Source organism: Ranitomeya variabilis, chromosome 3 (assembly GCF_051348905.1).
Source record: "Ranitomeya variabilis isolate aRanVar5 chromosome 3, aRanVar5.hap1, whole genome shotgun sequence".
Taxonomy (NCBI): domain Eukaryota; kingdom Metazoa; phylum Chordata; class Amphibia; order Anura; family Dendrobatidae; genus Ranitomeya; species Ranitomeya variabilis.
Genome location: NC_135234.1, coordinates 74,089,723 through 74,111,799, shown reverse-complemented (window position 1 = coordinate 74,111,799; position 22,077 = coordinate 74,089,723). Strand labels below are relative to the sequence as shown.

General features: G+C 47.4%; 1 protein-coding gene across 1 annotated transcript in view; it reads left to right on the top strand.

Moving 5' to 3' along the window:
• The window catches only part of ASB11 (ankyrin repeat and SOCS box containing 11), a 94,110-nt gene that overhangs the window by 56,574 nt on the left and 15,459 nt on the right, over positions 1-22,077 (top strand). The window contains exons 2-5 of the mRNA XM_077294176.1: positions 850-929; positions 1,616-1,723; positions 16,894-17,044; positions 18,847-18,981. Coding sequence (XP_077150291.1) covers positions 850-929; positions 1,616-1,723; positions 16,894-17,044; positions 18,847-18,981 — 474 coding nt within the window. The remainder of the gene's footprint in view (positions 1-849; positions 930-1,615; positions 1,724-16,893; positions 17,045-18,846; positions 18,982-22,077) is intronic.

The following is a 22,077-nucleotide window of genomic DNA, read 5'->3' as shown; positions in this document are numbered from 1 at the left end:
TTTTAAAGCTAACAAATTGTGCTTTACTCTCCCCCCGTGTTCCTGCACTAAGTCTCCACCACTGCTCCCTGTGTGTCTGTAATTGCCCGCAGCTCTGACATCACATTGATAGCACTGCGGACAAGAACTCAGTGACTCTACAGAGTTGACGACACAAGCTGCTCAATTATTGGCTGCAGCAATGTCAACATGACATCAGCGCTGCAGACAATAATAGACACAAGGAGCAGTGGTGAAGACTCAGCACTGGACCGAGGAAGGATGAGTAAAGCTCAGTTTGTTTTTTTTTGTTTTTTTTTAACAAACCGCAGCCTGTAAAAATGAATTTCCAGTGTCCTGGAATCTGATTCTACCCATCATCACCAGAGAGAGTGCAGGCTATCTCAGACTGCAGAGATTATTATATATAAGATGCCACTGGGTTCCTAGTTATATGCAAGTCCCTCTGAGAAGGTATGGCCACTGATGCGCATCATAGTCAGTGGAGAGGTAGTTGGAATTCCCATTCATCTCTATGGGACTTGTAACCAACACTCCACTGACAGAAGTACATGATGATATTGGGATAGAATCAGGTCCCATTGGGGAGATCCACCACATATAATACACATTTATGGCATAACCTGTGGAAATTCATAAATGTATGTGATGGGAAATACGCCTTTTGTAAGGGTAAAGATTAGTGATGAACAAGTATACTCGCTCATCACTAGGAAAGATGAATATGATATTTGAGTAGCTTTTGACCAAGACCTTGTTGTTTATTCTCATAATCACTCATTGCAGTATTAAAGACTTAAAGGAGTTTTTATCACTGAAATTGGAGGCAATCACATTTCTGTTTTGCAGGTTCGTGGGCAGACAGATCTCCCCTACACGATGCTGCGTTTCATGGAAGGCTTTTGACTGTCAAAACACTGATTGCTCAGGTATAACATGATGATGTTGTAATTATTTCCCTTTCTATCGCCATACTTGAGATCCAGAGGGCAATTAATCCTAGTGTAAAAATGTGCCCTTTTATTAGGTCTGGTGTGACTTTTGTAACAGTATAAAATATTATATGAGTTATTCATAATAGTCAGAAATCAAAGAAATGTATATAAACAGTACATATTTTATTGAGGCACACAACTATACAATAAAAATAACATTTTAAAGTCAATACTGAAAATACAGAAGCAATGACAGCAAGAGGAGGACGATGAGAGACACAAAATAATGAACATAAGACAGCAGTAAAAGGGTTAGCCACCAGATGGCAGAATATTACCAAAGAATAATGTATGCAAATTGCCTCTTCAGAGAGAAAGAGGACTTGAACTCGATATAGCGCCACGGCTATGTATATGCGCATATGTATATCCACAAAATGAATTACAATGCAATTCTGAAAGTTAGGGCTATAGACATTTGGTGCAATGTAATACACACAAATAGTGCAATTAAATCAATAGTAGATAATGATGCATTATGGTCATATATATACCCAAAAAGAAAAGTAGAATGTGTCACCACATCAGGGAGGAGTAGTTGCAAAGACACACTGATAGGTTAAAGCAAATAGTATAGAAGTACAATAGTTTGTAACGGCATATTTCTATCTTCTTTGCAGGGATTTAACGTAAACATTTTGACAATAGACAGGATTACTCCTCTTCATGAAGCATGCCTAGGAGGACATGTGTCTTGTGCAAAGGTTCTACTGGAGAATCGAGCTCGTGTGAGTGACAACACAGTGTCAAATATCTAGCACCGTTTGTCCAGTCAGTGTCTGATTCTGATAATAAACATGGACGCTCTTGTTCTCACCTCAGAATACAAACTACTGTCCAATCATCATTTGTAAATTACACGGCTTTGTGGCTGTTTATGCAGCTGTATCATCCATATGCACATGGAGGCCTCATACAGTCTGTGTTTCATGTACGGTACAAGTTTTATCCGTATTGTTCAGGCCTCAGAGCGTTAGCTTTAAAGGCAAAAACTTGACACTGACCAAATCAGAGAAAAAAAAAATCATGATAATCTGTTTGTTTGTTTTTTGGAGTACAGGAAAATTACTGACTGAAAAAAAGTTGGCACTCCGTCCAATTTGATTAAATTATTGTAGGTCCAACTTTTAAATATGCATCAAATCACTAGTTTCTGAATCATAGCTACATGTATCACGTTACCATATTGTTCTTTATCCCGTGCAGTTTCTGTATTTAGACTCCGGACTGTAAGGAGGAATATAACGAGGACGTAGAGCTGTCCGCATTAGGGAAAGTTTCTCATGAAGACCAACCTGTGACTTAATAATCAAGGTGTAAGAGGGTGGTGCTGTTATGGACAGTAAATAAGGCTACTTTCACACACAGCATATTTGCTGCGTATTTTTACGCGCGCGTATTTTGCTGCTGCTTTACCTGCGTTTTTTTACGCAGGCAAAAAACGCAGCTGCTTTCACACACAGCGTTTTTTGCAGCTGCGTTTTTTTCAGCATTGTGTACTGAAAATAAAGTTTGTTTGAAAAAAAAAAAGGGGAAAAAAAAAAAAGAGTCATTGAGGTCATTTCCTGTCTTTATGACTCAGAATACAATACACACTGGAGTTAACATCATGTCGATTCTGCCAGCTGCAATGGCCTTGAGCCAAAGACGCCTCAGCAAGCAGAACAGACATCAGCTGGGGTTTACTAACCCCACTGTCACTAACCCCAGGTTACTAGGGTAGGCGTCAGTCAGACGCCCCCCCTCGTAACCCTGTACGGTAAGGGTATGTTCACACGATCCTGATTTCAATCCTTTTTTTTCAGGACAAAAACCGCAGCTCTTGGCAGAAAACGCAGGTGCGTTTTTGGTGTGTTTTTGATGCGGTTTTTAGTGCGTTTTTTTTATGCAGTTTTCTCTGCAGATTGTCTGTGTTTGACACAAATAAAGCTTTAACTGCAGTGGGGAAAAAAAAAAAGAAATGATGTCATTTCCTTGTCCAACCCTTTTCTTCTTCCATCCTTCATTTTGGGACTAAACACCAAAATGAGTGGACGTGTTTTGAATGACAGCGCTCCGCAGAGTGCTGAGCGTAGGCCAGATCACAGCCCACGGATCCAGCTCTATCCAGCTATTTAAGTCTACGTTCACATTTGCGGTCTGCGCCGCAGCGTCGGGCGCCGCATGCGTCATGCGCCCCTATATTTAACATGGGGGCGCATGGACATGCGTCGCACTTGCGTTTTGCGCCGCATGCGTCACTGCAGCGCACGCATCCGGCCGCAGAGGACGCAGCAAGTTGCATTTTTGCTGCGTCCAAAATCAATCAAAAAAAGGACGCATGCGGCGCACAACGCAAATGTGAACATAGCCTAAGTGCCACGTATTTAAGTGCCACGTATTTAAGTGCCACGTATTTAAGTGCCACGTATTTAAGTGCCACGTATTTAAGTGCCACGTATTTCAGTGCCACGTATTTCAGTGCCACGTATTTCAGTGCCACGTATTTCAGTGCCACGTATTTCAGTGCCACGTGCCACGTATTTCAGTGCCACGTGCCACGTATTTCAGTGCCACGTGCCACGTATTTAAGTGTCACGTGCCACGTATTTAAGTGCCACGTATTTCAGTGCCACGTATTTCAGTGCCACGTATTTCAGTGCCACGTATTTCAGTGCCACGTGCCACGTATTTAAGTGCCACGTATTTAAGTGCCACGTATTTAAGTGCCACGTATTTCAGTGCCACGTATTTCAGTGCCACGTATTTCAGTGCCACGTGCCACGTATTTCAGTGCCACGTGCCACGTATTTCAGTGCCACGTGCCACGTATTTCAGTGCCACGTGCCACGTATTTAAGTGTCACGTGCCACGTATTTAAGTGCCACGTATTTCAGTGCCACGTATTTCAGTGCCACGTATTTCAGTGCCACGTATTTAAGTGCCACGTATTTAAGTGCCACGTATTTCAGTGCCACGTATTTCAGTGCCACGTATTTCAGTGCCACGTATTTCAGTGCCACGTGCCACGTATTTCAGTGCCACGTGCCACGTATTTCAGTGCCACGTGCCACGTATTTAAGTGCCACGTATCACGTATTTCAGTGCCACGTATTTCAGTGCCACGTATCAAAGTGCCACGTGCCACGTATCAAAGTGCCACGTGCCACATATTTCAGTGCCACGTATCAAAGTGCCACGTGCCACGTATCAAAGTGCCACGTATCAAAGTGCCACGTATCAAAGTGCCACATATTTCAGTGCCACATATTTCAGTGCCACGTGCCACGTATCAAAGTGCCACGTATCAAAGTGACTGAGCGCCGGCCCTAAACTGAAAGTGAAAGCAGAGCGGTGACGTCACCGCTGTGCTGTTAAGGCCGGCGCTCAGTCAGTGTCAGGAAGCAGAGGCTGGGGGACGCGCAGGTGAGTATGTACTGTTTGTTTTTTTTACTTTTACGCTGGTAACCAGGGTAAACATCGGGTTACTAAGCGCGACCCTGCGCTTAGCAACCCGATGTTTACCCTGGTTACCCGGGGGCCTCGGCATCGTTGGTCGCTGGAGAGCGGTCTGTGTGACAGCTCTCCAGCGATCAAACAGCGACGCTGCAGCGATCGGCATCGTTGTCTCTATCGCTGCAGCGTCGCTACACACGCTACATACACACACACACTCCATGCTGCTTCACTGGGGGGTGGGGCTTCCCTCTTCCTGTCCGACGTCACGTCCGGTCCTGGGTGTCAACCCCTCCGTACAAAGACGCCGACACCCAGGACAAAGGCGCTGTGTGTGCACGTTAATATGGGGCCCTAGGGGGATACGCAGACACGCCGCTGCGTAAAGAATTGACATGTCAATTCTTTTTACGCCGGCGTGTTTGCAGACAAAAGCGCCGCGTTTTTTTGCGGTGTGTCTGAACGGCAAAGTGAATTTCTCATTCACTTTGCCGGCAGACGAAAATGACATTGCGCATTTTTGAAAAGCGCCCGCAAAATAGCGCTCAAAAATGCGCTATGTCTGAAAGTAGCCTAACAAAGAGTCTATCGTACCCCATCCCCAGTGTAAGGCTACTTTCACACACAGCATATTTGCTGCGTATTTTTACGCGCGCGTATTTTGCTGCTGCTTTACCTGCGTTTTTTTACGCAGGCAAAAAACGCAGCTGCTTTCACACACAGCGTTTTTTGCTGCGTTTTTTGCAGCTGCGTTTTTTTCAGCATTGTGTACTGAAAATAAAGTTTGTTTGAAAAAAAAAAAAGGGGAAAAAAAAAAAAGAGTCATTGAGGTCATTTCCTGTCTTTATGACTCAGAATACAATACACACTGGAGTTAACATCATGTCGATTCTGCCAGCTGCAATGGCCTTGAGCCAAAGACGCCTCAGCAAGCGGAACAGACATCAGCTGGGGTTTACTAACCCCACTGTCACTAACCCCAGGTTACTAGGGCAGGCGTCAGTCAGACGCCCCCCCTCGTAACCCTGTACGGTAAGGGTATGTTCACACGATCCTGATTTCAATCCTTTTTTTTCAGGACAAAAACCGCAGCTCTTGGCAGAAAACGCAGGTGCGTTTTTGGTGCGTTTTTGATGCGGTTTTTAGTGCGGTTTTTTATGCAGTTTTCTCTGCAGATTGTCTGTGTTTGACACAAATAAAGCTTTAACTGCAGTGGGGGAAAAAAAAAAGAAATGATGTCATTTCCTTGTCCAACCCTTTTCTTCTTCCATCCTTCATTTTGGGACTAAACACCAAAATGAGTGGACGTGTTTTGAATGACAGCGCTCCGCAGAGTGCTGAGCGTAGGCCAGATCACAGCCCGCGGATCCAGCTCTATCCAGCTATTTAAGTCTACGTTCACATTTGCGGTCTGCGCCGCAGCGTCGGGCGCCGCATGCGTCATGCGCCCCTATATTTAACATGGGGGCGCATGGACATGCGTCGCACTTGCGTTTTGCGCCGCATGCGTCACTGCAGCGCACGCATCCGGCCGCAGAGGACGCAGCAAGTTGCATTTTTGCTGCGTCCAAAATCAATCAAAAAAAGGACGCATGCGGCGCACAACGCAAATGTGAACATAGCCTAAGTGCCACGTATTTAAGTGCCACGTATTTAAGTGCCACGTATTTAAGTGCCACGTATTTAAGTGCCACGTATTTAAGTGCCACGTATTTCAGTGCCACGTATTTCAGTGCCACGTATTTCAGTGCCACGTGCCACGTATTTCAGTGCCACGTGCCACGTATTTCAGTGCCACGTATTTAAGTGCCACGTGCCACGTATTTCAGTGCCACGTGCCACGTATTTAAGTGCCACGTGCCACGTATTTAAGTGCCACGTTTCACGTATTTCAGTGCCACGTATTTCAGTGCCACGTATTTCAGTGCCACATGCCACGTATTTCAGTGCCACGTGCCACGTATTTAAGTGCCACGTGCCACGTATTTAAGTGCCACGTATCACGTATTTCAGTGCCACGTATTTCAGTGCCACGTATCAAAGTGCCACGTGCCACGTATCAAAGTGCCACGTGCCACATATTTCAGTGCCACGTATCAAAGTGCCACGTGCCACGTATCAAAGTGCCACGTATCAAAGTGCCACGTATCAAAGTGCCACGTGCCACATATTTCAGTGCCACATATTTCAGTGCCACGTGCCACGTATCAAAGTGCCACGTATCAAAGTGACTGAGCGCCGGCCCTAAACTGAAAGTGAAAGCACAGCGGTGACGTCACCGCTGTGCTGTTAAGGCCGGCGCTCAGTCAGTGTCAGGAAGCAGAGGCTGGGGGACGCGCAGGTGAGTATGTACTGTTTGTTTTTTTTACTTTTACGCTGGTAACCAGGGTAAACATCGGGTTACTAAGCGCGGCCCTGCGCTTAGCAACCCGATGTTTACCCTGGTTACCCGGGGGCCTCGGCATCGTTGGTCGCTGGAGAGCGGTCTGTGTGACAGCTCTCCAGCGATCAAACAGCGACGCTGCAGCGATCGGCATCGTTGTCTCTATCGCTGCAGCGTCGCTACACACGCTACATACACACACACACTCCATGCTGCTTCACTGGGGGGCGGGGCTTCCCTCTTCCTGTCCGACGTCACGTCCGGTCCTGGGTGTCAACCCCTCCGTACAAAGACGCCGACACCCAGGACAAAGGCGCTGTGTGTGCACGTTAATATGGGGCCCTAGGGGGATACGCAGACACGCCGCTGCGTAAAGAATTGACATGTCAATTCTTTTTACGCCGGCGTGTTTGCAGACAAAAGCGCCGCGTTTTTTTGCGGTGTGTCTGAACGGCAAAGTGAATTTCTCATTCACTTTGCCGGCAGACGAAAATGACATTGCGCATTTTTGAAAAGCGCCCGCAAAATAGCGCTCAAAAATGCGCTATGTCTGAAAGTAGCCTAACAAAGAGTCTATCGTACCCCATCCCCAGTGTAAGGCTACTTTCACACACAGCATATTTGCTGCGTATTTTTACGCGCGCGTATTTTGCTGCTGCTTTACCTGCGTTTTTTTACGCAGGCAAAAAACGCAGCTGCTTTCACACACAGCGTTTTTTGCTGCGTTTTTTGCAGCTGCGTTTTTTTCAGCATTGTGTACTGAAAATAAAGTTTGTTTGAAAAAAAAAAAAGGGGAAAAAAAAAAAAGAGTCATTGAGGTCATTTCCTGTCTTTATGACTCAGAATACAATACACACTGGAGTTAACATCATGTCGATTCTGCCAGCTGCAATGGCCTTGAGCCAAAGACGCCTCAGCAAGCGGAACAGACATCAGCTGGGGTTTACTAACCCCACTGTCACTAACCCCAGGTTACTAGGGCAGGCGTCAGTCAGACGCCCCCCCTCGTAACCCTGTACGGTAAGGGTATGTTCACACGATCCTGATTTCAATCCTTTTTTTTCAGGACAAAAACCGCAGCTCTTGGCAGAAAACGCAGGTGCGTTTTTGGTGCGTTTTTGATGCGGTTTTTAGTGCGGTTTTTTATGCAGTTTTCTCTGCAGATTGTCTGTGTTTGACACAAATAAAGCTTTAACTGCAGTGGGGGAAAAAAAAAAGAAATGATGTCATTTCCTTGTCCAACCCTTTTCTTCTTCCATCCTTCATTTTGGGACTAAACACCAAAATGAGTGGACGTGTTTTGAATGACAGCGCTCCGCAGAGTGCTGAGCGTAGGCCAGATCACAGCCCACGGATCCAGCTCTATCCAGCTATTTAAGTCTACGTTCACATTTGCGGTCTGCGCCGCAGCGTCGGGCGCCGCATGCGTCATGCGCCCCTATATTTAACATGGGGGCGCATGGACATGCGTCGCACTTGCGTTTTGCGCCGCATGCGTCACTGCAGCGCACGCATCCGGCCGCAGAGGACGCAGCAAGTTGCATTTTTGCTGCGTCCAAAATCAATCAAAAAAAGGACGCATGCGGCGCACAACGCAAATGTGAACATAGCCTAAGTGCCACGTATTTAAGTGCCACGTATTTAAGTGCCACGTATTTAAGTGCCACGTATTTAAGTGCCACGTATTTAAGTGCCACGTATTTCAGTGCCACGTATTTCAGTGCCACGTATTTCAGTGCCACGTGCCACGTATTTCAGTGCCACGTGCCACGTATTTCAGTGCCACGTATTTAAGTGCCACGTGCCACGTATTTCAGTGCCACGTGCCACGTATTTAAGTGCCACGTGCCACGTATTTAAGTGCCACGTTTCACGTATTTCAGTGCCACGTATTTCAGTGCCACGTATTTCAGTGCCACATGCCACGTATTTCAGTGCCACGTGCCACGTATTTAAGTGCCACGTGCCACGTATTTAAGTGCCACGTATCACGTATTTCAGTGCCACGTATTTCAGTGCCACGTATCAAAGTGCCACGTGCCACGTATCAAAGTGCCACGTGCCACATATTTCAGTGCCACGTATCAAAGTGCCACGTGCCACGTATCAAAGTGCCACGTATCAAAGTGCCACGTATCAAAGTGCCACGTGCCACATATTTCAGTGCCACATATTTCAGTGCCACGTGCCACGTATCAAAGTGCCACGTATCAAAGTGACTGAGCGCCGGCCCTAAACTGAAAGTGAAAGCACAGCGGTGACGTCACCGCTCTGCTGTTAAGGCCGGCGCTCAGTCAGTGTCAGGAAGCAGAGGCTGGGGGACGCGCAGGTGAGTATGTACTGTTTGTTTTTTTTACTTTTACGCTGGTAACCAGGGTAAACATCGGGTTACTAAGCGCGGCCCTGCGCTTAGCAACCCGATGTTTACCCTGGTTACCCGGGGGCCTCGGCATCGTTGGTCGCTGGAGAGCGGTCTGTGTGACAGTTCTCCAGCGATCAAACAGCGACGCTGCAGCGATCGGCATCGTTGTCTCTATCGCTGCAGCGTCGCTACACACACACACACACACACACTCACACTCACACACTCCATGCTGCTTCACTGGGGGGCGGGGCTTCCCTCTTCCTGTCCGACGTCACGTCCGGTCCTGGGTGTCAACCCCTCCGTACAAAGACGCCGACACCCAGGACAAAGGCGCTGTGTGTGGAAGGTAATATGGGGCCCTAGGGGGATACGCAGACACGCCGCTGCGTAAAGAATTGACATGTCAATTCTTTTTACGCCGGCGTGTTTGCAGACAAAAGCGCCGCGTTTTTTTGCGGTGTGTCTGAACGGCAAAGTGAATTTCTCATTCACTTTGCCGGCAGACGAAAATGACATTGCGCATTTTTGAAAAGCGCCCGCAAAATAGCGCTCAAAAATGCGCTATGTCTGAAAGTAGCCTTACACGCTGCCACTTTAAGAGACAGCACCCCCTTGCTTGGTGTGATGGAATGTTCTGCTTCCCCCCTGCTATAGACTGTGAAGATGAACTGCCTCAGAATTAGGGGAGGAGTTGAGCCTGAACTGTGTGTGTGAGCTGAAGCTGCGACAGAGAGAAGTGTGTGCTGTTTGCTACAAGAAAGCTCCCACAGCCTGGGACGCAGTGTACTTGTGAAATTTGCAAGACTTTTCTGGGTACAGCAAAGGTGGCTGTTCTGTGCTAGTTTGTGAAGCCACGAAGTTACTGAGAAAGAGACTTACAGTTTCCAGGAGCATCCCTAGGACCCAGAAGCAAGGAGAAGACCACGTTTCACAGAGCTGACAGAAAGCCGTGCCCACCGCCATATTAGACTGCTGGGGGCCCCCCTGGGACTGGACCTGAGTCCCCAACATCACCATGAGTCTGTTCCTGTTTGGTGCACCTGTTAGGGCCTAGTGTAGGCTTCAGTAGTCAGTACACAGCAGCCGTGGGGCCTGCTTAGTAAGGGCCAGGGAGGTTATACGTAGAGTAGCATCGTTATTTGTTTATTGTTTAAATTTGCTTGTGAGACATATTTTGAGGCTGTAATAGTTGTAGCACCGTGTTATTTTACGGACAAGATAAAGTTCATATCTCTTGTAAAGAGTCTCTTGCCATTGCATACCCCTGTTTGCATCTTCCTCACCCACTTCATTCCTTGCCTCCCAATAAATCTACCCTTTGTTGTTTGCACCTCATCTTGTGTACAGTAGTCTTCCTGCACCGTCGTGGTCCCCCGGCCATCGCTTCAAGTGGCGCTGCGAGCAGGGTACTGTCACCAAGATGGACGCAGCAGACAGCAATGGCGGGAATGCTAACATTAATGGGGATGCTGTGGGCATTGGTGGAACCCCTGCAAGGACACTCCCTATGGGCACCATATTTAGTGTGCTACCAAAGTTTGACGGCAAGAATATGCCACTGTCAGACTGGGTGTCCCGGCTGCAAAGCACCCTGAAGATTTATAACATCAGCCCAGACCTTGAAGCGGACATCGCTTTAACTGCCCTAGAGGGAGAAGCCCGTAGAAACATCTGCCCACAACCAGAACTCACCCGCAGTACCCTGAAGGAGCTAGTGAAGTTCCTGGAAGAGATCTACGGCTAGACTGCTAGCGCGGGACACCTTCGCGCCAAATTTTTCTCTAGGCTGCAGTGGGAAGAGGAAGGAATTTCTCAGTATGCAACAGCACTGCAAGAAGTGTTAGCGGAGGTGCAGAGAAAGGAGGCTGATGGATTTGGCGGCATGGGCTCTAAAGACTGGATACTCCAGGAGCAATTCAGTCTGGGACCGCACAGCACATCCTTGAGGCGAGCACTGTCAGAACGGGTCCGGGCAGATCCGGCCCTTACGTTTCGTCAAATCCTGGCGGAAACAGTGGCCCGATGTAAAGAAGAGAGCTATGCATCTGGGGTGATGCGTGTCCAGGGCGCCAATTCCAGAGGGGACCCAAACCATCAAGATGTGCTGGTCCAGGTAGTGCAAGACTTGCAGCGGTCCCTTGTTACCGTGCAAGAGAAACTGACCCAGATGGAGCGAAGAGTAGGGGAACTACAAGAGCCTGACCCACCATACTCATGCAACCATTCTTCAGCCCGACCGACAAGGGATCAGTGGGAACAAGCCCCCTCCCATCAGGCATCGGAGGCACGAGGACAGGCTCGAGGTGCCCCCCGGCGAGGAGGAGGCATCCAATGCTGGGAATGTGGAGGACGGGGGCACCCTGCTAGAGACTGTCGGAACTATACTCAAGGCCAGCGGAAGCTGCCGTTAAACTACCAACCCCCGCAGTAGTGCGGCACTCTGCGGGGGAGGCGAGGAGAGAGGCCGCTCCATATCATAACGAACACTTGATTGCTGGGAGTCCCATCCTACGTGCTGAATTTGAGGAGTTCTAGTGGATTGACTGGTAGATACCGGGTCACAAGTGACGACGATGCCAGAAACGTATTTCAAGCAGCATTTCCAGGCCCTGGTCAAGCCAGAAAAAGACATTGATCCGGTTGTTTGCTGCCAACCAACAACCGATCCCGGTCACAGGGGTCGTGTGGATGAATATTCGAATCTGTGGGCAAGAAGTGGGGAGAAAAGGGATCCTGCTAGTCCCTGAGCCTATCAAAGAAGATGTGCCTTTCGTACTGGGGATGAATATCCTACGTGAACTCGATCAGATTATGTTTACCAAACATGGACCTGGATATTGGAAGAAGGCTACTACACATAAGCCTACTCAAGAAGCTCTTCAACAACTGATCCGCATCTGTGGGACGCAGAAGAGTGTGCCATCCTATCAGATGGTAGGAGTCATCAGGGCTCCTGGTAAAGAACCTGTAATCCTGCCTTCCGAGCGAGAAACTATAGTATACCTTCCAGTGGGGACGCATCGCAACCTTGACGGGTTGGAAGTGATTGTTCAGCCTGTGGTAGGTGGAGGAGTGGACTAAGAAGTCATGATAGCTCGTACAATAGCTGTGGTCCAGCGAGGACACGTCCCCATAAGAGCTTTGAATGTGGGCCCCGGGGAGGTCACCTTGCCACGAGGGACAGATCTGGCCCTGGTGTACCTACATAAGGGCGAAGTGGTGAGTCAGAAGGAGATGTCTTTATTGCCGAAAGAAGGTGCGGGGTTGACCCTGGCAGTTGCTGTAGGGGCCGAAGAGATGCCATCCCCGCAGTGGAGTGGACGGGTCATCCTTAATCAAATGGAAGTGGATGTGAAGGCTCTGGGCCCTGAGCGTGTGCAAGCAATAGAAGCTATGTTGTGGGAACATCAGGCCGCATTCGCCCGTCACGCCGAGGATTTCGGCTGTACTGAAGCAATCACGCACGAGATACCGACCGGAGAAGCTCGTCCAATTCGAGAACGATACCGGCAGATCCTGCCCAAGATGTATCAAGAGGTGAAAACATTACTGAGGCAGATGCTGGATTCAGGAGTGGTGCAGAGTAGTCAGAGCCCTTGGGCAGCCCCGGTGGTGCTAGTCAAGAAAAAGGATGGGCCCATCCGGTTCTGTGTAGACTACAGAAAACTCAATGCCTGCACTGTTCGAGACTCGTATCCGTTGCCCCGCATCGAGGAATCCTTGACAGCGTTGGGGAAAGCCAAGTACTTCTCCACCCTGGACCTAGCAAGCAGATACTGGCAAGTAGCCGTGGCAGAGAAAGACAGAGAAAAAAACGCCTTCATCCTCCCTATGGGACTGTTTGAGTTTAACCGGATGCCCTTCGGGCTCTCCAATGCTCCGGGCACGTTTCAACGGCTGATGGAAAAGTGTTTGGGAGACTTAAATTTTGAGGCTACCCTGATCTATCTGGATGACATCATTGTGTTTTCGGCCTCGTTCGAAGAACACCTTGCCCGGCTTGGACAGGTACTCGGAAGACTGCGGGCTCATAACCTGAAGGTGAAACCAAAGAATTGCCACCTCTTCAAGAGAGAGATCGAGTACCTGGGCCACATAGTGTCACAAGATGGAGTTCTACCCTCACCAGAAAAAGTGGCTGCTATCCAGATGTGGCCAGTCCCTCGCACGGTGAGAGAACTTCAGGCCTTTCTGGGGCTTGCCGGGTACTACCGCCGGTTTGTCAAAGACTTCGCTAAGGTGGCGGGTCCCCTGAATGAGCTGCTGAGGGGGACCGCCGGAGTGCCGAAGACCCAGTACATCCCTTGGGCCCAGAGACAAGACGAGGCCTTCCAGGCTATAAAGAATGCCCTTACTTCAGCCCCGATTTTGGCCTATGCAGATTTCGATCAACCGTTCTTGTTGTACACAGACGGTAGCCTTCATGGACTCGGTGCCGTACTTTCTCAGATACAGGATGGACATGAGAGAGTCATCGGGTATGCCAGCAGGTCCCTGCAAGACAGCGAAAGAAACCCCCACATTTACAGCTCCTTCCGGTTAGAGCTCCTGGCCCTGGTGTGGGCCATGACAGAGAAGTTTGCGGGCTTCCTGGCAGGGACCAAGATTCAAGTTCGAACAGACAATAATCCCCTGGCCCACCCTGAGAATGCTAAATTGGGGGCCTTAGAACAACGATGGGTGGCTCGCCTAGCCAAGTTTGACTTTACCATCCGTTATCGCTCTGCTACCGAAAATGCAAATGCTGACGGGCTGTCAAGAGTGACTGTGGAGACTCCAGCGGGGGATCTCGATGAACAACTCGAAGAGGAGGAGACCCCAGATTTTCGTAAGTTCAAGCCCATAGTGGTTGTGGCCCAGTCAAGAAGGGAGGCCTGCGCACTACCCTGGTCCCTGAGGAGAACCAATGAGGAATGGGGACATGTTCAGGATGAAGACGAAGGGCTGAGACAGATGAAATGGTGGGTAACTCAGAAGCGGAAGCCTGGCAAACAAGAGAGAGATGATCTGGACCCTGAAATGAAGAGTATCTTACACCAGTGGGATAGACTGGAAGTGCGAGAATCAGTGTTATATCGCAAGAGACAGCAGCCAAAAGATATGGCAGTAAGGTGGCAGGTGGTCATCCCAGGAAGAATGGCTCAAGAAGTAGCTAGAGAAGCCCACCAATTTGGAGCTCACTTCGGGCCCACAAAGACCTACCAATGGTTACAGCGATATGTGTATTGCCCCCGGTTGGAGTCTGTGGTGGAAGAGGTTTGCCGGCAATGTCGAGTATGCGACCTCATTAAGAGTACCGAACAGAGAGCACCCATCCAGACCATACAAACTAAGGAACCGCTAGAAGTCTTGATGATCGACTATCTCCTCGTGGGACACTCAGCCCAGGGGCTACAGTACTGTTTGGTGATGACTGATCATTTCTCCAAGTTCGCAGTAGTTACCCCGACTAGAGATCAGACTGCAGAGTCGGCAGCGCGAGCCATCTGTCAAGACTTCATCCGTGTGTATGGGTGCCCAAAGCGCATCCACTCTGACCAAGGCGCTTGTTTCCAAGGCAAGGTGATGGAAGAACTGTATCGTATGTATGGCATCGAGCGGTCCCGTACCACCCCTTACAATCCTCAAGGCAACGGAGCATGTGAACGCTTCAACCGAACGTTACTTCAAATTCTGAGAACGTTGGAGGAGGATAAGAAGGCGTGTTGGCCAGACTACCTGCCAGAGTTGGTCTGGACCTACAACAATCGGGTCCACTCCACCACGGGTTATACCCCCTATCTACTGCTGTTTGGAAGAGCTGGATGGGAGATCATTGAGCTGAATTTGGAACAGCCAGAGGAGCTGATGGAGCGAACAGTCACCTCATGGGTGAAAGAGCATCGGCAACAACTACAAATGATATGGCTGTTGGAGGGTCAGCAGCTGCAAGAAAAAGAGCATACAGGCCGTAAACCAACTCAAGAGTTACCACTCCAACCCGGAGACCGAGTGTTAGTCAGAGAGAAGTGCCCCAAGGGAAAACTAAGTGAGAGATGGGAAGTACAGCCTTATAGAGTAATCGAGCGAGTGTATGCTAACGGCCCTGTCTACAAGGTGCAAATTGAGAGTGGAGCGTCCGCCCCTAGAGTACTTCACAGAAATATGCTGAGGCCCTGCCGGTCTAAGATCTGTTCTACGCCATTGTCGCCTGAAGGCGCTACTCCACTTCCCGAATCTGTCATGCCTGATGGTGAAATCGATGTCGAGTGGAGGACCGTCCCTGATGTAGGGGGTCCTCAGCCGCACAGAGACGGTAATCCCATGGATGTACCAGTACCGCCACGTGAGAACGAGACCAGACAAGAGCCCACGATGACTCCTGCAGCAAGTGTTCCTCTGGAAGATAGTCAAGCCTTGCCTGACAGCCAAGAGCTCCGGAGAACCCAGAGATCTAATGCAGGGGTTCCACCAGTCCGATATGTAGAACAGTGTGCTCTGTCCATTTTTCCAACTTTGTTGCCTCCTCTATAGGTGCTGTTTCCGCATTGCACGTTCCTTCATTACGCTTCGACCTTGATGCTGTGATGGCCGAGGACGACCATCATTAAGAAGGGAGGCATGTAAGAGGGTGGTGCTGTTATGGACAGTAACACGCTGCCACTTTAAGAGGCAGCACCCCCTTGTTTGGTGTGATGGAATGTTCTGCTTCCCTCCTGCTATAGACTGTGAAGATGAACTGCCTCAGAATTAGGGGAGGAGTTGAGCCTGAACTGTGTGTGTGAGCTGAAGCTGCGACAGAGAGAACTGTGTGCTGTTTGCTACAAGAAAGTTCCCACAGCCTGGGACGCAGTGTACTTGTGAAATTTGCAAAACTTTTCCGGGTACAGCAAAGGTGGCTGTTCTGTGCTAGTTTGTGAAGCCACGAAGTTACTGAGAAAGAGACTTACAGTTTCCAGGAGGATCCCTAGGACCCAGAAGCAAGGAGAAGACCACGTTTCACAGAGCTGACAGAAAGCCGTGCCCACCGCCATATTAGACTGCTGGGGGCCCCCCTGGGACTGGACCTGAGTCCCCAACATCACCGTGAGTCTGTTCCTGTTTGGTGCACCTGTTAGGGCCTAGTGTAGGCTTCAGTAGTCAGTACACGGCAGCCGTGGGACATGCTTAGTAAAGGCCAGGGAGGTTATATGTAGAGTAGCATCATTATTTGTTTATTGTTTAAATTTGCTTGTGAGACATATTTTGAGGCTGTAATAGTTGTAGCACCGTGCCATTTTACGGACAAGATAAAGTTCATATCTCTTGTAAAGTGTCTCTTGCCATTGCATACCCCTGTTTGCATCTTCCTCACCCACTTCATTCCTTGCCTCCCAATAAATCTACCCTTTGTTGTTTGCACCTCATCTTGTGTACAGTAGTTTTCCTGCACCGTGGTGGTCTCCCGGCCATCGCTTCAAGAGTGTTATCCCAGATTAAGGAATCCTGTTCCGAAAGACGTCAGATGTTTCTACACCTATTTTTAATGATGTCTTTGTTCATGGATCTGCAGTAAAGAATTTATTCAAGCTGGACGGAGTGCCGACTTTTCTTCAGTTTGGATTTAACATTGACGCCTGCTCAGATTGCCGAGCTCACGGGATGGCATTAATGCAGGTGTGGCGGTGAGCTGTCCAGCATGTTGTTAGACAATGACTGATGCCTGAATGAGGCCTAACACTTTGGTTCTTCTATAGATAAACATTGTGACGGTTGATGGCATCACTCCCCTGTATAATGCCTGCAGCAGTGGGAGCGTGGCTTGTGTCAGCATGTTACTGGACCACGGTGCCAACCCAGAGCTGGAAACTCAACTCGCCTTTCCCCTCCATGAAGCAGTTGTAAGAGGTAACATATTACACTTTTCAGATATTGAGAAAGATTCATTTCTGTCCCTGTTTCCCCTGTAACGTAATCACTGCATTTTTTTTGGTAATCTTCAGCGTTTAACAGTTCAGCTAAAGTGGCTGTGATTTCATGAAAATTCATTTACATAGTGCATTTTAGGGGGATCCTTGATGGAGGAAGTCGTGTCAGACTGGGTTGGCAAAGGCCCATCAGTAACATTGATTTTTGGGGCCCAGTGTTCAGCTACATGCAAAAATATCCTGACCCTATTACACAAAGTTACTTTTGCTTATGTGTAATATTGATTTGGCTAGCTTTCTTAATGAATAATTAAATGATGATTTCTTTTTCTAATTTTTTTTGCTCCTTGCCCGGTTCTCCTGTGGGCCAGTCCAAGCCTGTAGGAAGTGGTCACCTCTTCCCAGAATAGGTGATAATTTATAGATCCACGGGGGTCCGTCCACTGGGACCTCCATTGATCTTCAGAATAGGGCACTTTTATCACCACTGCCGCTCCACCACCTAGAATACAACTTTGAGGATGCTACAGAAATGTGTGGTTCTTGATGCATTATTTTTTCCAATGCTGCATCAAATCCACACTAAAATCTCTTAAAAAGAAGCAATAAACAAAGCTGATTGGAATTGTGTACTTTGGAGCAGATATCTACTGAAAGAACCGCAGAATTTCCGGACGTAAGAACATGGTCTTGGACTTGTGTCAGGATCAGCAGGAAACATTCCAGCTGATACACTTTTAACACGGTTTCTATTTTATGTTTTACCATTTTTCATTTATTATTACGTGTTTAACTTTTTATTTTTAAAGCCTCAATGTCTGAAAAATTGAAAAACAAAACTGCCTTTTCTTTTAAGCCAAAGTAATTAAAGGCAAAAAAATAAATGTTCCCAGAGACTTGGAGCTGTAAAACAAAACCTCAAACTAAGTGATACTCTCTTACCAATATCCACCTTGACTGTTCCATCACCAGCAGCAGGACCACTATGGCTTGTGATTAGCTACAGCGGTCAGAGGATTTGGCCAGTGCATCATCACAAAAAGCATACAGTGATGTGTTCCAAGACGATGGAAAACTTTTCCTTCCTGATAACTCTTGTAATCATTGCAGTTTCCTTATATCAGCTACAGGAAAACAGGCAATATTTGACATGCTGTGTAATGACATGATAGGACTGTAGATGTCACCACAACACAATATATGGTCCCGTGTGGATGAAGAATAACTAACTGAAAAACTATTATTTAGCATTGATCTTGACTGGTTGTTCCTTTGTTGTTTGAGAAGTCTTTACATATAGAGGATTATTCCAAATCCTATTCATTTCCTAGATTTTATCAGACAAAACATAACGTATTTAACTTGCATCATTAACACAATGTCCTGTGTCTAGATGCTACTGGTAGAGTCTTATTATGGAGCTCCCTGGTGTTTGTTTGATTTCCCCCGAACATCCACATAGTGCGTCTAGTCCCGGTGGTCGCACTTGCTCAGTAGCACAATCCTTGTAGTGATTCTGAATATTGTGCAAATTTCATTAGTTTTTATTATTTATGTTTTAAAATTCAGAAGCCTAAAATTAGTGAAACTTTCAAAATTGTCCAATTTACTTGCCATACTGGAGAGAATTTTCTTTTTTTTTGGGTGCAGGGGATAAACGATGTGACTGGCCAGATTATTACATTGCTGTGCTAACTTTTATTTTCACAGTTTTATTAATTGCTGTTTTGAGCAGAATCCACATGGTTTGGTCATCTGGCAAACTATCTCTCGTCTCCACAGGTCACAGGGAATGTGCAGAAATGTTAATAGCCTACGGAGCAGACATTGAGAAAGAATTGCAAAACAAGGGGACCCCTCTTTATTTAGCCTGTGCCCATCAAAAAACAGACTGTGTCAGGAGACTCCTTGAATTAGGTAACCGAGTATGACTCTGTGATTGCGCATCCAACATATTATCAATGTGTGATTAGTACGAGATACATGTGATCATAGGTCCTCTCTCCTCATCTACTCGTTTTGTTGGAGATTATCCTACTTGTTTTTTATTATGTATTCCCCTTTTCACATGTAAGGCGCCATGGAATAAATGGCGCTATAATAATAATAAATAATAATAATACTGCTTATAGGAACCCACAACAGGAATACACAGCCTGCTCCCGGGGGGCTACATGCAGCTTGCGATGTTGTGTCGTCCCTGACCATCTCTGGGTCTCCGGTCCGAAGTCTCTTCTCTGTAAGAAACCCCAAAGAAGAACAGATCATTGACTGCTCATAAACACACACGTCAGTTTTTGTCATGTACGAGAAAAAAGGACCAATTTTCTTTTTAGCAGAATTTGATCAGAGTTTGATCTAAGTTATTCTCATGTGAAGTTATTCTCATGAAAGAAAAAAAGAAAAGTTTCTCTTCTTTCTCCTTTCTGAGGGTCCGAGTTTGAGTACTATCCATGAAAACCACTGATAACACTTGTACAAGCACAACGAACGTGTGAATGAGACATTAGGGTGAGAACACTGAAGTGTTCCTTTATATTAGTGCTACACTAGAGATTTCATTATTGCTGCTTCATCTAAGGCCATGTTCATACGTTCAGTATTTGGTCAGTATTTTACCTCAGTATTTGTAAGCCAAAAGCAGGAGTGGGTGATAAATACAGAAGTGGTGACGTGTTTCTAATATACTTTTCCTCTGATTGTTCCACTCCTGGTTTTAGCTTACAAATACTGAGGTAAAATACTGACCAAATACTGAACGTATGAACGTGGCCTAAGAGTTTCATAGCAAAGATGAACATGTCCATAAACCAAACCCTCCATTGCAGATTGAGTAGAAAAACAATCTTTATTAAGATTTAATTATCGTCTTTTGGAGGAAAAATCCATATTATAGAAAGTTGCCACCACCAGAGCAAAGAACTGATCGGGGAAAAAGTAGGCGGTGTAGGACGCCCACAATCTGTGACCGGACAGCTCCTTTATTTTTGGTGCAATGATAGAAGGACCATCTCTTCTGTATGTAGACAGTGGCAGCCATTGCTACACAACACACACAGAGAAGATTCTTCCAGTTGACAAGAAGGATGCACTTTACTATGAAAGGGAACGCTACACATCTGGGGCTATGGCCACATGATAAACAGCAAGAATGTGCATGGTGCAATATCCTGTCCAATTGTGACAAAAAATACCGATCTCATGGCAAACATTTCGGATCTCTGCCATTAACCCACAATTACTAGAGGAAATACATGACGGTTGACGCTTTGATAGCATAGCAAAGACTGAAAAGAAAGTTGTGCAAAATAAATAATTTTAAAGGGAATCTGTCAGTAGGATCAACCCTCCTAAGGCTATTTTCACACTAGCGTTAACTGCAATCCGTCACAATGCGTCGTTTTGCAGAAAAAACGCATCCTGCAAAAGTGCCTGCAGGATGCGTTTTTTGGCCATAGACTAACATTATCGACGCATTGCGACGAATTGACACACGTCGCAACCGTCGTGCGACGGTTGCGCCGTGTTGTGGCGGACCGTCGGCTGCAAAAAACGTTACATGTAACGTTTTTTGCTGCCGACGGTCCGCTTTTTCCGACCGCGCATGCGCGGCCGGAACTCCGCCCCCACCTCCCCGAACCTCCCCGCACCTCACAATGGGGCGGCGGATGCGCTGGAAAAATCCAGCGCATCCGCTGCCCCCGTTGTGCGGCGCAGAGAACGCTAGCGTCGGGCCCGACGTTAGTGTGAAAGTAGCCTAAGCCGTCAATATGGTCAAGTAGGGCATAGAAAGTTGAATAAAATGATGCCATGATATCTGCAAACTGATGTCCTATTCCTGGGAAATCCATGTTTTCCTTAATATGTAAATGAGCTGGATCAGGAGAGAAGACTGCCAGCAATTACATGTCTCACACTGGTAATGCCTTCTTTCATTTACAATAACCTCTGTTTGCAGGGAGATCAGTGTACAGTCTATAGATCGTAGCTCAATAGTGTCCCTCCCCAAAACACAGTATGATACCTCCCACAGTGAATTCTTCCACAGTACCATTCACACTCACAATATGATAACCCTAGTGTACTCTTTTTCCCTGGCAAAGTATGGTCACCCCAACAAAGTCTGATGCCCCAACAGTGATGGCAACACAGCCCTCCATACAGTATAATGGCCCCAACACGTCTCCACTCAGTATGATTCCCCAATACAACCATTCACACTGTATAACGCCCCCCACTTCCCCTCCAAATAGTATACTTGCCCCCACCCACCTTCCAACCAGCATACTGATCACCTTACAGCGCTCACAGTATTACAGACCCAACAAAACCTTCACACTGTATAATTGCTTGCATATAGTATAATGGCCCCTACATAGCCCTTCAAACAATATAATAGCCCCCACATAGTGCTCCATACATAATGGGCCCCACATAGTGCTCCATACAGTATTATGGGCTCCATATAGTCCTTCATACAGTATTATGGGCAACACATAATCCTCCATACAGTATTGTGGGCACCACATAGTCCTCCATACAGTATTATGGGCACCACATAGTCATCAATACATTATAATTGGCTCCACATAGTCCTCCATACAGTATTATGGCCCCATATAGTGCTCCATATATAAAAAGTAAATAAACAAATTCTCACTTCTTCCCATTCCCCCGCTGCTCCGGCCTCTGCAGCGCTTGTTCTGACCCCTGCACTGCTCGGCACAGAGGGCGTGCTGTAGTGACGTCATCGCGCCCTCTGCTCTGAGACGTCACAGAGCTCAGATGCAGAGGGGGAATGATGGGAGAGGGAGCTTCAGCTGACGCTCCTCCCATTATTGTTTTCAATGTATCATCATCCAGGATGCAGGGTAGTACAAAGGGGGCCCAGTTCTGGCACTGGTCCCCCCGACTCACAGGCCCCATAGTGGCTGTGTGGCAAGCCGTTATTGGCGGTACGTCACTGCACTGGAGTAAGACATTGGATCGTAGATAACAAGGTATCATTTTATT